The sequence below is a fragment of the Emydura macquarii genome, unplaced genomic scaffold, assembly GCF_026122565.2.
Source record: "Emydura macquarii macquarii isolate MOO-44397 ecotype Brisbane River unplaced genomic scaffold, CSIRO-AGI_Emac_v2 contig_554, whole genome shotgun sequence".
Taxonomy (NCBI): Eukaryota; Metazoa; Chordata; order Testudines; family Chelidae; genus Emydura; species Emydura macquarii.
In genome coordinates this window covers 6,274,382-6,287,078 of record NW_027130691.1, presented here as the reverse complement: position 1 = coordinate 6,287,078, position 12,697 = coordinate 6,274,382, and the positions used below count along the sequence as shown (strand labels likewise).

The window sequence follows — 12,697 nt, the reverse complement described above, 5'->3', positions numbered from 1 at the left end:
CTAATTAATGCTCATAATACCCACGAGGTGAAACCAAGGCAAAGAGATATGGGGATCTGACCAAAGCCACAGGAGACAGACAGTGTGACGGCCAAGATTAGTGCACAATAGTTCCTGGTCTCCAGGCCTGTGCTCAATCCACTAGGCCCATGGCTCTGTCTTTTTTGATTAGGCCTTTCAGTATGTAACAGAAATCTAAAAATATTCTCTTTTTCAGCTAACCCATTCCATCAGTATAAGTGAAAAAAAGAATTTGCTGATCAACTTTCCAACACAAATATAGAAGAACAAACATTCTCTGATGTAAAAACTTTGTGGAGTCCATCCTTGGTGCTCTGGGGTAATTATTCATAAGTGTTTGGGGCACCCTTTCAAAAACAGTATGAAGCCTGAAATGGTAGAGGTATGAGCATTTCTGCACATTGGCCTTTCCCAGGAAATCAGCAACTATATTAAAAATATATTTAGATTAGTCTCTCTTCAACAACCATACTACATTTGTCCCTTGTTTAAGCTCCCAACACAAGGACACAGCTTGATTCACTTCATCTGCTGAGTATCACTAAACTAACACACAGGAAGAGTTATTAGTAAGAGGCTGTCCACGAGGGAGTGAAGATAAATATGTAAAGGCACTAACGGGATCAATGCAAACAGCATAGGCACATTCAAACATTCAATTCAAATAGTAATAGCACATTCTGACCTGCTTCAAAGGAAGACCTAATTCCTTTAATGGATTCATTACCCCACCCCCACAGCCATTTTGCCTGACACCCTAGTCTACAATCCTTACCAAGTCAGTACCAAAGGAGCAAATAAACCTTCACAGATGACACAAACACGGACACAGATCCCAAGATCCCGACTGTCTACTGAAGTCCCTGCATTATTCCTGTCTCCATGATTTAAACCTGATCCTGTTTCCAAAGCAACTTCTGTTGCCATCAAGCAGGAAGGCTGCCAATATGTTTCTTGTGAGATCTGCTACAGGCAGGTAGCATTGTTATGCCATTGTAAACAAACTCACAGACCCATTACAGCCAAAGAGAGGAAAGCATGATGTACTCTACTGTGAGGAGCACTACTGGCCCAATTCAGCCTTTGGCTAACCCAATTCAGCTGGCATAAGCCAGGGTTAAGGCCCTCCCCATCATCAGAAAAAGCACCCACCACCTCTGCTCTGCCAGGGGGTCCTGAGCCAGGCACTGAACCACCACCACCACCACCACCCCCACCCCCCCCCCCCGGGCAGTGTGTTCAAGGAGTAAGTATGGCCATGCTATTTGGAGTATGTGCAGATTTCAACACAACCTCCAATGAAGGGGCTCCTGAAGAGATTAAATCTGCCCTTACCAGACACACCCCATGAGGGAGGGCAGTGGTGCAGTGGATTTTCTCCCCCTCTGAGAAAATCCCAACTACAATGTGTTTCAAGGAATCAAATCTCATCTCTCAGTTCTGATTATAGACAGAGACTGAGAGGCTGGTTGAGAATTATTAAACTGCAAGTGAAACCTGCCTGGGAGAGATCACAGATTGGATACAGGAGATATTTTACAGCACAGTGATATCTCACAACAACAACAAGAAAAATGTATTTTTCCAAACAGGCAGACAAAAATAATTCACTGGGACTTTTTACAGATGTTTACAGTAAATTTGGTGCTGATGAAAGTGCTGGATTGAAAGGGCTGCAGACCAAAGCCCTCTTTTTAGCTACAGCACACTTTCTCACCAACGTGCTTCACACATGTCTTTATGGGACCATCTCTAGGGATTAAGCCATTCAATTCTAAGCCTTTCTGCTGAGATGGCCAACAAAAGAACCAAAAGGAGGCTTACATGAGATGTTTTTATATTACGGATAGGAACTGTTAGTAAACATAATGATTTCAACATAATCACAGTTATTAAGAGTTACCTGAAGGAATAAAAAATGTATAGCCTTGTTTCAACTCAATTCTTTGGCATAGTTCCACCCTGTCTCCCAGAAAGATATCGCTTTGCTTTCCTGACAGAACCCATTCTTCATAAAGTTCTAGATTCTGCAGAGTAGGCGGAATCAGCCAGAAGATCTAAAAATAAAACAAATGTTTAACTCTTACAAATAACCAATGAAAAGAAAGAACTGGCATTTCCAGCAAGGTTAATTGGTGCCAATGAAGCAAACACACATAAGCAAATGTATTTTCAACATAAAGTATAAATTTTCCATGTGCTGTACACAGAAGTCCCTAGCAGATTATAGCAGTAACTGGTATACATGAATTGGAAGTAGCAAGGTTATTCACAATTGTCATACTGCTTCTATAAAACATCATCTCTGTAAACTGAAGTTGGCTAAGAGCTTACTTTCAGCTCAGTGTGGTATATTAATATTATATTACAAGCTTATTAGATATACGGATGAACAACAATCAGAGTTATTCTATTTGCTGCATTTACTTCAATACACATAGTACCTATCTACACTGAAATCTCAGAGATTACTGGTTATATCTAAACCAATACATCTAGAAGAATGCAGATACAGCTACCTATGCTGCATATTCAAGTACTTTTGTTTTTGAATGAGTGTGTGTGCCCACACACGTGTGCACATGCTTAAAGGATCCTGAAACCTGTAAGAAGAGGCTGAGAGAATCTAGCAACCTAAGGAGATGTGATATGGGCACACAGAGTCCACGCTGGGATATATGGTCAGTTACGTGTTACACGACACTTCCAATACCCAGAAGCATAAAATAAGCTTTTTCATATCAAACTTTTCTGATATTTTGGTGCCCTGGAATATTAAATGTACTTGTTTCACAGACTGAAGAACTGTCCTTCCCAGTTTAGCAAAACTCCATGGTCAATCAGCAAGCCAAGAGATTTAAAGCTTGATAACCTACAAGCAAAAGTAAAAACAAACAAACAAACAAAAACAGAGCAGCAGGCCTCGCAAGTCGTCCCAAAAAATAAGGATTTTACACTGCCAGGTCTACTTACCTTCCCTCCTCGGAAAACGTGATACCACACTGACGTGCCACCAAAATCAATGTGAAAATCAGTGAAGCATCCTTTCACACTCATCAAACAGTACCTGAAAAGCACATTGGGGGTGGGGAGAATACAAGAATAAAGCATTACAATGAGCAATCTGAAAATAGCATTGTTTGTTTATTAATTTGCAGTGGTAGCTGCATGTGCAGAGATCTCTAGCCAATGAAGTTGTTGCATCTCTACAGACACCTCACTTAGTCATCTGAATAGGGCAAAAATAGGACTATAATTGGACTTCTATTGGGAATAATTCTGTTTGTTATCCAGTTGTCTAGAGAGAAAGCTCTCCGTTATAAAAGGCTTGGGAAATGCTAAACTTAAGTTGGTCAGAAATTATCACCATGCCATTCTCTACTCCAGGGATGATCTCCTCCATTGCTAAGAGTCATAACCTTCACCAAAAGTTGTGTATTAACTGAGTCAAAGAGCAAACTTCTGAAATATCTTTGGGATATAAATCCCACTGGACATAAATTACCTAACTGCTCCCAATGCAACTTTTGCAGGGGATAGGGTGATGGAAGCGTCATTTAGCAATTTTTCATTCCCATTTCCAAGCATATCTGAACCAGAATAATTGAAGGTACCAGTTTGCAGTACTGCAAAGTACCAGATCACTGTATTTTGTGCCCTCTAGATCTGTTTTTTCAGAGCAGTTTAATGTCAACATTGCTGCAACGGTATACAACAGCTCTCATCTCACTGCATGAATCTCGAGTTCCAGCCACCATCTGTAACTAATGGCCGAATTACAGCCGCCCTTCTCACTACAGCCACCTTTGCAAATGCAGAAAACACACACCACTTAACCCACTAACCTCTTTTCCTTGTTCCAGTCGCCCTTTCATGGCTTTTTGTTGGGGGGGAGGGGGTGGAAACAGTATCAGTAAATCAGTAAGTGATCAAAAAAGGTTTCATTTAACTATGTCTTTTTCTCATCACATTCAGGTAGAGAATCTCAGCAGTATGCAGACGGCGTGCAAAAGTCCCTCTAGATGATAGGCTAGAAAGGACCTTACCATGTGTCTGCAGAAGGCTGGCAAATCAGAGAGACTTGGATACATAAGAGCCTGCTGCCTAGCAACCCCATCCGATGCTGGAGTTGACAGAATGATACGCAATGCTGTCATGAAGACAGCCAGTTTGTGGGCTTCAAAAAAGTCCTGTGCTTTCGTCTCACAATTAAAACCTCTCCTTGTACAATAAGAACTCTCTCCTCTTACACACACTGGAATTTCAACAGCATTTTGAAGCAAGGATAGAGATTTTTCCACCTCTGGGGTACTGCAGATACTTCAAAAATTACAGCTAGCCAAGAAGCTGTCTAGACTCCCAATATGCTCCATTTCAAAATATAAGTCCTTCACTCCCAAATACATTTTTTTTTAAATCTCTCCTTTTATTCTCCTCTCCCAGGATGCTGCTGACTACACGTCAGATGGAAATTAAAAACAAAGAAGAAGCTTATAAAGGAAGTTTCCTTTCTTTACACCAGCCTGCAGAAAGTCAGATGTAGAACAATTATTAACAAAACAAAAACAACCTGGAATATCTCAATTCAAAGGAGATTTTGACAAACATTGGAAGAACAAAAATTTTAAAGCAAAAACAAATTCTTATAGAATCCATTATTTTTAGTCTCCACAAAATCAATTACAAACATACCAAATAAAAATAAATTGTCCAAGGCAATACTATCCACCTAGAATTGCCAGTCGATAAATCAGATATTCTGGATTGTTGCAAATGGCCCTCTTTATACTTTTTTTTTTTTTTTTTAAATAATCTTCGATTTACAACTTGAGGCTATTAATTTGTCTGTTTGTGTTGAAAGTGGAAAAATATATAAATTAAATTTCCAGTTAAACCACAAATGCTTAAAATGAGTTTTGCAACTGAGAACACACTGATGCAGAGACAGCTGGAAACATTCAACTTTTTTTTCTTTTAATAGCATGTTGCCTTGAAACTCCTCTAAACAGAATAATTTCCATTCCCAAGAAAGGTTGATTCAGTGAAAGATCCACAAACGGTAGTTAATAAAACCTACAAAGCATTTGAAAAAGGTCAGTTTTTCTTTCCATCCACAACTGAAACCAATCAGAAACGAGTTATTCCATCCTTAATTTCTGTTGTTAATATAGCAGGGATGCTTCTGTCCAACACCAAGCAGTTAATGAAAGCGTTAAGAGTCTGAAAAGCGATCTTCTGCCATACAGCAATCTCCCTTGTTGCCAGACTCTGGCACAATGCCTTTGCATTGACCTCTACTGCTTCCTCTTCCAATGTACACTGCAGTCACATGGTCTCCTCAGCACAGCACTCCATGCCACACAGCTATTGCTAATCTTACACAGACACTGCTCTAACCTCAGATAGCAGCTTCTCAACACTAACGGCTGCTAGTTTGGTCAGAGAGAGCTCAAGTTTTTAGGTTTTTCCACAACAAAATGTCCGCAATGAAAGGAAACTAGAAACATCTACTCTGCTTCCTTCAGTTACAGCTCTCTGCCTTCAGCATTCTGGGCCGGAGCAGGTAATATGAATGTAGGAACTCATTTCCAAGTAGGACACAGAGAGAGAATCTCGACAGAGTTACACCCCCCAAATATAAGCACAAACAATTAATCAAACTTTGTTTCTTCACAAAAGCCGCAATTTCCAGTCCCCACAGACTCAACTTTATCTCACTGCACGTCCCTGGTTGGGTTTTTAAAATATGCAACTGCTTGTAATCTGGTTTTTTAATAGCATCCCTTCCCTGCTAGAGTTTATTTTGTGCTCTCTCTAGCAGCCTGTAACTGTTCAATAGTTAATGCACTATTATATTTTTCTTTCTGCAAAGATCTGGGGAAATTTAGTACCCACTGAAACAACATTCTGAGACCCACAAACTCACAAGGAAACAGAGAACAACAAATGGAGAAAAACCTTTACGCAAACACAGATTGCTGGGAGAGCTGGAAACACAAGAACAATATATAAACAGACTAAAAGCAAACATAAATACCATGTGCAGACACACAAATCCACATACACAGCTTCAAACCCACCAGCGACATGGAAACCCACATGCAGAAAAACAAAGGCAGAAACAGACACACAAACACTGAGATGCAAACACACTTGAAAACAGAGACAGACAGTGGCACATGCTTAGAAACTCTGCGCAGACACACAAGCAAACACACACACACAAAGCACATTACCCTGAGCTCAGTTCCTTTTCTCTCGCTATAAGTACAGCACAGCACACCACAGGGCTCTATTCCCTCTGGCATTACGAGGACTCCCCCTGCCACTAAGCTCAGCCCATAAACCACTCCCAAACCCCAGCAGATGCTTCTGTTTTTGTTCGGGCCAATGAGAAAAGTATAGCTCACTCTTCCTTCCTCCCAGGAGCAAACCCCGGCTGGTTGAAATCCCTAAACCTGAAACCGAATACCACAAAACCATGAGCCAACTACAAGTGACAAACCAAGGAGAAGAAGCAGGCCACAGCTTTCTGTTTATTTGTTGGATTTTTTTTTTTAAACAAGCAGTAGTGGTGGTGCTCTGTGGTTCTGTGAGGCACAAGGCATTTGTGAGGGGGAGATAAGAGAGGCAGTTTGTTTGTTTGTTAACAGGAATGTCTTTCCTGAACTACCTAGCTCACACACACAGCCTATTAATAACAATTTCACTGATACTTAAGGGAAAATGACTCTTGCTGCCCACACTCAGAGTGTATCCTAAACACACAGCTCCTCACATCTCCCCTTGTCGTAGCCATTATTTAGTGCATCTGAAAACATGACATGGAAGAAAACAGGAAACAATGGGTACCTTTAGGATAATCTTCAAGCTAACTGCCTGACCCACTGAGTGACACTAACTCTCTGTAACTGAAAGCCACAAATTACACCGCAAGACAAAAGAAACCATTGTCACCTAGGAGACATGGGGCCAGCCTCATAGGCCCTTCTGCTTTCCTGTACTCCACCCCACACCCAGCACCAGTTCACTAAAAGACTCTATATGGCAGTGGCTACCCCTGTGCATGAAGAGAGCAGTTTACAATTCTCTCAAGAGTCTCCCGTCTAAGCATTGCTTTAAGTCCTCAAAAACTGAATTCTTCATGTACTGCAGTCCACCTTTCCCTTCATTTGAACCAAAGAAGACATTAGTTTGTAAGTGGGACATAATTTCAGGCTGCACAGTGGTTCCAAGAAGCAGGAAGGGGGAACTGAATCTGGCTCACAGGCACACGTAGCGCTCAGGAAATCTAGCTATTAGTAGTGTCTCTCCTACATGACATGATGCTTTGCATACCCTCCCACCCTCTCACAGTGAGTAAGGGTAACAGATCCAGTCAGAAAACTTAACCAGACTCCCTCACATGGTAGGATGCATGCACACCTCCTGCTGGGCAGGATGTGCAAGATCAGTTTCCAGGAGTAACATTTACCATTACCAGGACAGTAGGCCATCCAGGAGATTGTTTTCAATAGACATTAATTCTCTTTCTATCATACTACACAAATCTGGAACAGTGCAGCTAGATCCACAGTAATCAGATTTTCCTATAGAAGACAGCCCAGCTTCCTTCTTAATCCAATTAAAATACAGCAAGACAATTAGTAATTAGGATAAATTAAATAAATTAGGATAAATTAAAATTAAATTAAATTAAAATTAAGATAAATTAAATAAATAAAATAAAGCAAGACCATTAGTAATTAGGAGGTTCACACTTCAGAGCTTTTGAAGGCTAGTCATTGCACACCCCAGGATCTCCTTGCATCCCTCCATTCCACTCCACAAACTCTTTGTCTGCCACCCTCCCATTCCTCTCTATTTCAGGGATTCCCTGCAAACCACCACCGCCCTTCACTCCTGGGGCTGTGTGTGCTCCCCATTCCACAAAGCCAGGGTCTCTGTGTGGGTTCCAGATGCCCTTCGCCCCCCATATCAGGGTCCCTCAATCTCCTTCCTCCACCAGGGGTTCTGTGTACTCCCATTCCCTCTTCCCCACAGACCAAGATCCCACAATCTCCCCCCATGCCCAGGGCCTGTGTGCAAACTGTGTATGCCTCCCTTTTCCTCCTCCATTATCATCTGTCTGAGAGATTAGCCATTCAGGCTTTCAACATGTTGAATTCATTTGGGAGGACAGGCTAGAGATGAGATGGGGGTATTGTCATAGTGGAAAGTGTTAATGGTTGCTATCAATAAGTTGTTTGATTACATTGCAGAGGTGCTGGAAGCTGTAGCTGTGCTAACAGGATGGCAGGGGATCCATGTGTCTCCCATTTTCTCCCTTTCACTTTTCCCCAAAATGAAAAAGGTTCTGGCTATTGATGCCTAGAACATTCTCTGAATTTTTGGAACTGATTGAATGTGGCATTCAAAAGTTATCACATTATAATAAAAACAGACAGAGATGCCATCAAGTTGAGCGTATGGCCTTAAAAGCTCAGCCAATTATTCATTAAGCATGGTATAGACACAAGGTATTTTAAGAGCACATAAAAAACAAGGTCCCTGCCCTGAAAAGCTAATGATCTACCTCAGACAAAAACAAATGGCGGTAACAAGAGAAAGCCTGTATTTTCTGGGAGTGCTTAAGTTTGCCCCCATATTTTGTAAATCAACTGCAGTGTCAGACTTTCTGGACCCACACACTCACAGCTCAGACTGGAAATGAATAAGCAGTGGTACTTTTCCAAGCAGTGCCCCCAATCCAAACTCCACCTACAAGTGATGCCAAAACGAAATGCTGCTCACTGTTGATTGTCTGAATCTTCATAGCATGATCATTCCTCTTCTTGTTTGCTGTGACTAGCAAGGAAATAGTAATTTAAATTTCCACCATAAGATTTTGGTGTTAACAGCCCAGACAGGAATGGGAGAAGTTCATGCCTCTCAGGGTATGTCTATACAGCAAAGAAAAACCAATGGCTGGCCTGTGCCAGCTGACTCAGATTCACAGGGTTCAGGCTGTGGAGTTGTTTCATTGCAGTGTAGCCTTCCAGGTTTGGGCCAGTTGCAAGTTTTTCTTTGCTGTGTAGACATACCCTCAGAGCTATAAGTTCAGGCTGCCTGCAGACCTCAGTCCCTCAGCTTACACTTGATTTACATTTAAAAGGTTATCTTTGAACTTTAAGAACTAAAGTCTTTTTTTAAAAAAAGAAATGTGCATAAAATAGCAGTTCCTAAGGGAATGTGCCAAACAGTGAATCTGCAGCAAACCAGACCAGTCTACCCCCTGCACATATTGAATGAGGGCCTTTTGGTACCTGACAAAGTGACGCTCACATCTTTATCTTTGTGACAATAGTATCTAGTTTTATTTTCATTACCATCTGTTTAAAATAGTGATGGTTATTTCAGCTAGCTCTGTACTACTGCAAATTCTGTGAGCTTTATATAATATGGTGCTTGAGATTAATGCATTAATCTGAGAACAAATGCTTTGTTAGCCAATGGGTGTATATGAGAACTTTTGCCTATCAGCATAATATTCTTTTACTTAGAATAATTATAGTCATATAGTGCCTTTCATACCAAAAGCAATTCACAAACACTATACAGAGAGCACCATTAGAAATGCAGCATGCAGGATCACCAGTTCTACAATCCATTAGCAGCCCCTCCATACAGTGGACAAACTTTTGCCTCCAGAGGCAAACCCCAGTTCATAATTAGATCTTAGTTCAGCAAAGCATTTAATCACATGCTTAAATCTATCCCTATTCAGCAAAGGGATGAACATATAGGGGTGTACCGATGAAACATAGCTTAAAAGAGGAGGGATAGGACTGACCCTGACACAGGGTATGAAATCAGACAAGCATCTTATTTTAGTGGAGAGGTGAATTATTTGTATGGAACACACCATCTTTCTTTAACAAAAGACAGCAGTGATTTATTCTATAATAGCTAAGGTCAACTATTAAGTAAAGGGAAAATTTTCTAAAGCACAAAGGGCAGTTTTGGGCCCTTCAACTCTCACCTGTGCCTTGGAAAATCTCCTCCCAACACAAAATCTATTAATTATTTTTCTGAACAGTTTTTAGAAACATGTGTCACTATTTCACTATACCTATATCTGTGAATGGTGCCAGGGTCTGTACTCCTACTACCTGGCAAATAATCTCGCCAGTCTAATGATATAGGGCCCAATCCTGAAAATATTTATTCATGTAAGTAAATACTTATTCAGTTAGCTAGTCCCATTAACTTCAATAGGACTACTTCATTGAGTAACAACTACTCATACAAATAAGAGCTTGCAGAATCAGATCCCCAGTTTGACTCAAAAGGAGCAGCTCAGGATATGAAAGCACATAAGATGCTGGAGAATTTCAGAGTGCTCATGAGGAAAGTTATTCCATCTTTTGGGGGAGATTTAACAATAGCTTAATATTTGAGCTGGTTGAAAGCTATTTTTAACCCTCTTCATGGAAAAGTTTTAGTTTTTGATAAAAAATAGAAAACTCTAGTCTGAAATGCTGCCATAGTGCCTCATGGAAGTTGTAGTTCAAGTACCTTATGCTCTCACTCTTTCCCATAGATCAGGCTCTCTAGTCAACTACATCTCCCATGATGCACCACGGTCTCCACTCTTGGTGAGAAGTGGGTTGCATCAAGGCAGCTGCCTGGCCATGATGCATTATAGGAGATAGAATCTAGCTGGGAGGCCAGCCCAACGTACTCTGACCATGCTTCCTCCCCAGCCCTTATGTTAGGCTAAAGAGGGTGACTGACGCAGGCGCCAGCTATTGTGGCTCTATGCTCACTGAAGACTCTGCTATGCCAGGTTGATCTCCAACTAGGGAGCTACAAGCAGTTTTTGCTCTCTTCACATCACTTGAGTAGTGCAAAAGGAGAGTGGGGCCAAGAATCAGGCCCATAATATTTATATATTTCTTATACTAATAAAACACAGTCCTTATGCTCACAAAAGCTCTGAAAATCTCCTGCTTTTTGAGAAGCGTTCATTCACATGCTGAATTGTTTCTCCTGGGGCTCAAACTTTGTCATCACACTGCTCAAATGGAAGAGTCCTTCTTAATTAATTATTCAAGCTTATTATTCAGAAGATATTCTTCAAAAAATTGTCAAAGCTTTGTTTTGATTTAAGCATGGGTGGGTGGAAAGTCCCAAACTGACAACCTTGGAAACTGAATTCCCCCTTGTATCCACAAAAGGGGCAGCAGCAGCACAACCTTCCTATATTATCTGTCTACCCTGACCTGCAAAGGCCACTTCTATATCACAAGAGTAGTTCAATTTACATGTTCATACAATCCTGGGCCTCTCTGCTGAAAATGTGACCAATGCAGGCAGATAGTGCCAATATTTGATAGTGTTTTCTGTGATATGAACACCTGTTTCACTAGGAGCTAGATTGAGATCTCCTAAACTCATTTCATACAAGCGACTGAACAGATATATTGTAACAACTTTCAGACTCTATTAACTTGGCCTGACTTTAAACCAATGAGCAAGAGAATGAAAGGCTCTTATTACTTAGCTATCCGTTTACTTGTATCTTATTATTCTTTGAAATTAGAGGTGGTGTTTAGAAAACCTTTTATATTTTATGTTAGTTTTGATCTAATATAACTGCCCAACTACTGCAGTTTGCTATGTTCTCTCTCATATATTAGTCATTTACTTGTGGGCAAATAATAACCACACTATGCAGAATTTAAAAAAAAACAACTTAATGGTACAAATCCAAGTGAAAGTCAGAGAGGTCTCCAAGTGCATTCTAGTAACTGAACCAGCATGGCAGATGGAGCATTCTCTAACTCCATTCCCAGCACAGAACTTTACATGCAGTAGCCAAAACAGACATTTGTGTCTGGTGATACCATCTGTGTCTGCAAAACCACAATCACTGTAATTGGAGTGCTTTCTATTTGTATGGAACATACTAATGGTGGATATAGCATAGCATACAGCAAGCTCCCAGTATTATGACCACACTTAAGGACAGGACTAGAGTGAAACAGTCCCATTTCTTGACTCCAGAAGTCAGGAAAGCACATGATATAAACACTGGTGTTTTGCTAAAATTAACAAGCAGCATCACACAGATAATAGGTCCTCATCATCTTGCACCTCAGCTACTATAATCTGCTACTCACTCACTCACAGTGTGACCTTAGCCAAGTCCCTTAACATATTCAAACAGGAGTGCTTGAAGTTAGGAAGCAAATCTATATTTAGGCACCTAAATAAATAGTTTCATTTTATGAAAGCGCAGAGCACCTTCAACTCCCAATGAAGTCAATGGGAGTTGAAGATGCTTAGCAGCTCAGAGTATTGGGTTCGTAAAAAGTGCTTGGATGAGAACCTTTGCTTGCACCTTCCCAAGTGTTTAATGTCACTATGTAGTGAAATAAACGCTGCACTTCACTTTTTAACTGTACACCCCTATTGTATGTTAATTGCCATCTGGTAACTCTTATTACAAACTGGCTTTCACTTTGAAAACATGCTAGTTACTATGAGAAACTGGACACATTCAATAGAGGAAAGTGCAATAAACGGTGTGGTAAGCAGTGGAATTCACAGAGTGAAACTCCATTGATAGTGAAGTAAAATTGAAGTCAGAGACTGCAAAAACAGGAGTCCTGTTAGAAAGGTGATAAAAATA

The 12,697-nt window shown here is 40.7% G+C and overlaps 1 protein-coding gene across 1 annotated transcript in view; it reads right to left on the bottom strand.

The window, feature by feature from the left end:
- The window catches only part of KDM2B (lysine demethylase 2B), a 159,331-nt gene that overhangs the window by 97,213 nt on the left and 49,421 nt on the right, over positions 1-12,697 (bottom strand). Inside the window, exons 7-8 of the mRNA XM_067539606.1 lie at positions 2,995-3,088; positions 1,925-2,078 (exon numbers count right to left, since the gene is read on the bottom strand). Coding sequence (XP_067395707.1) covers positions 1,925-2,078; positions 2,995-3,088 — 248 coding nt within the window. The remainder of the gene's footprint in view (positions 1-1,924; positions 2,079-2,994; positions 3,089-12,697) is intronic.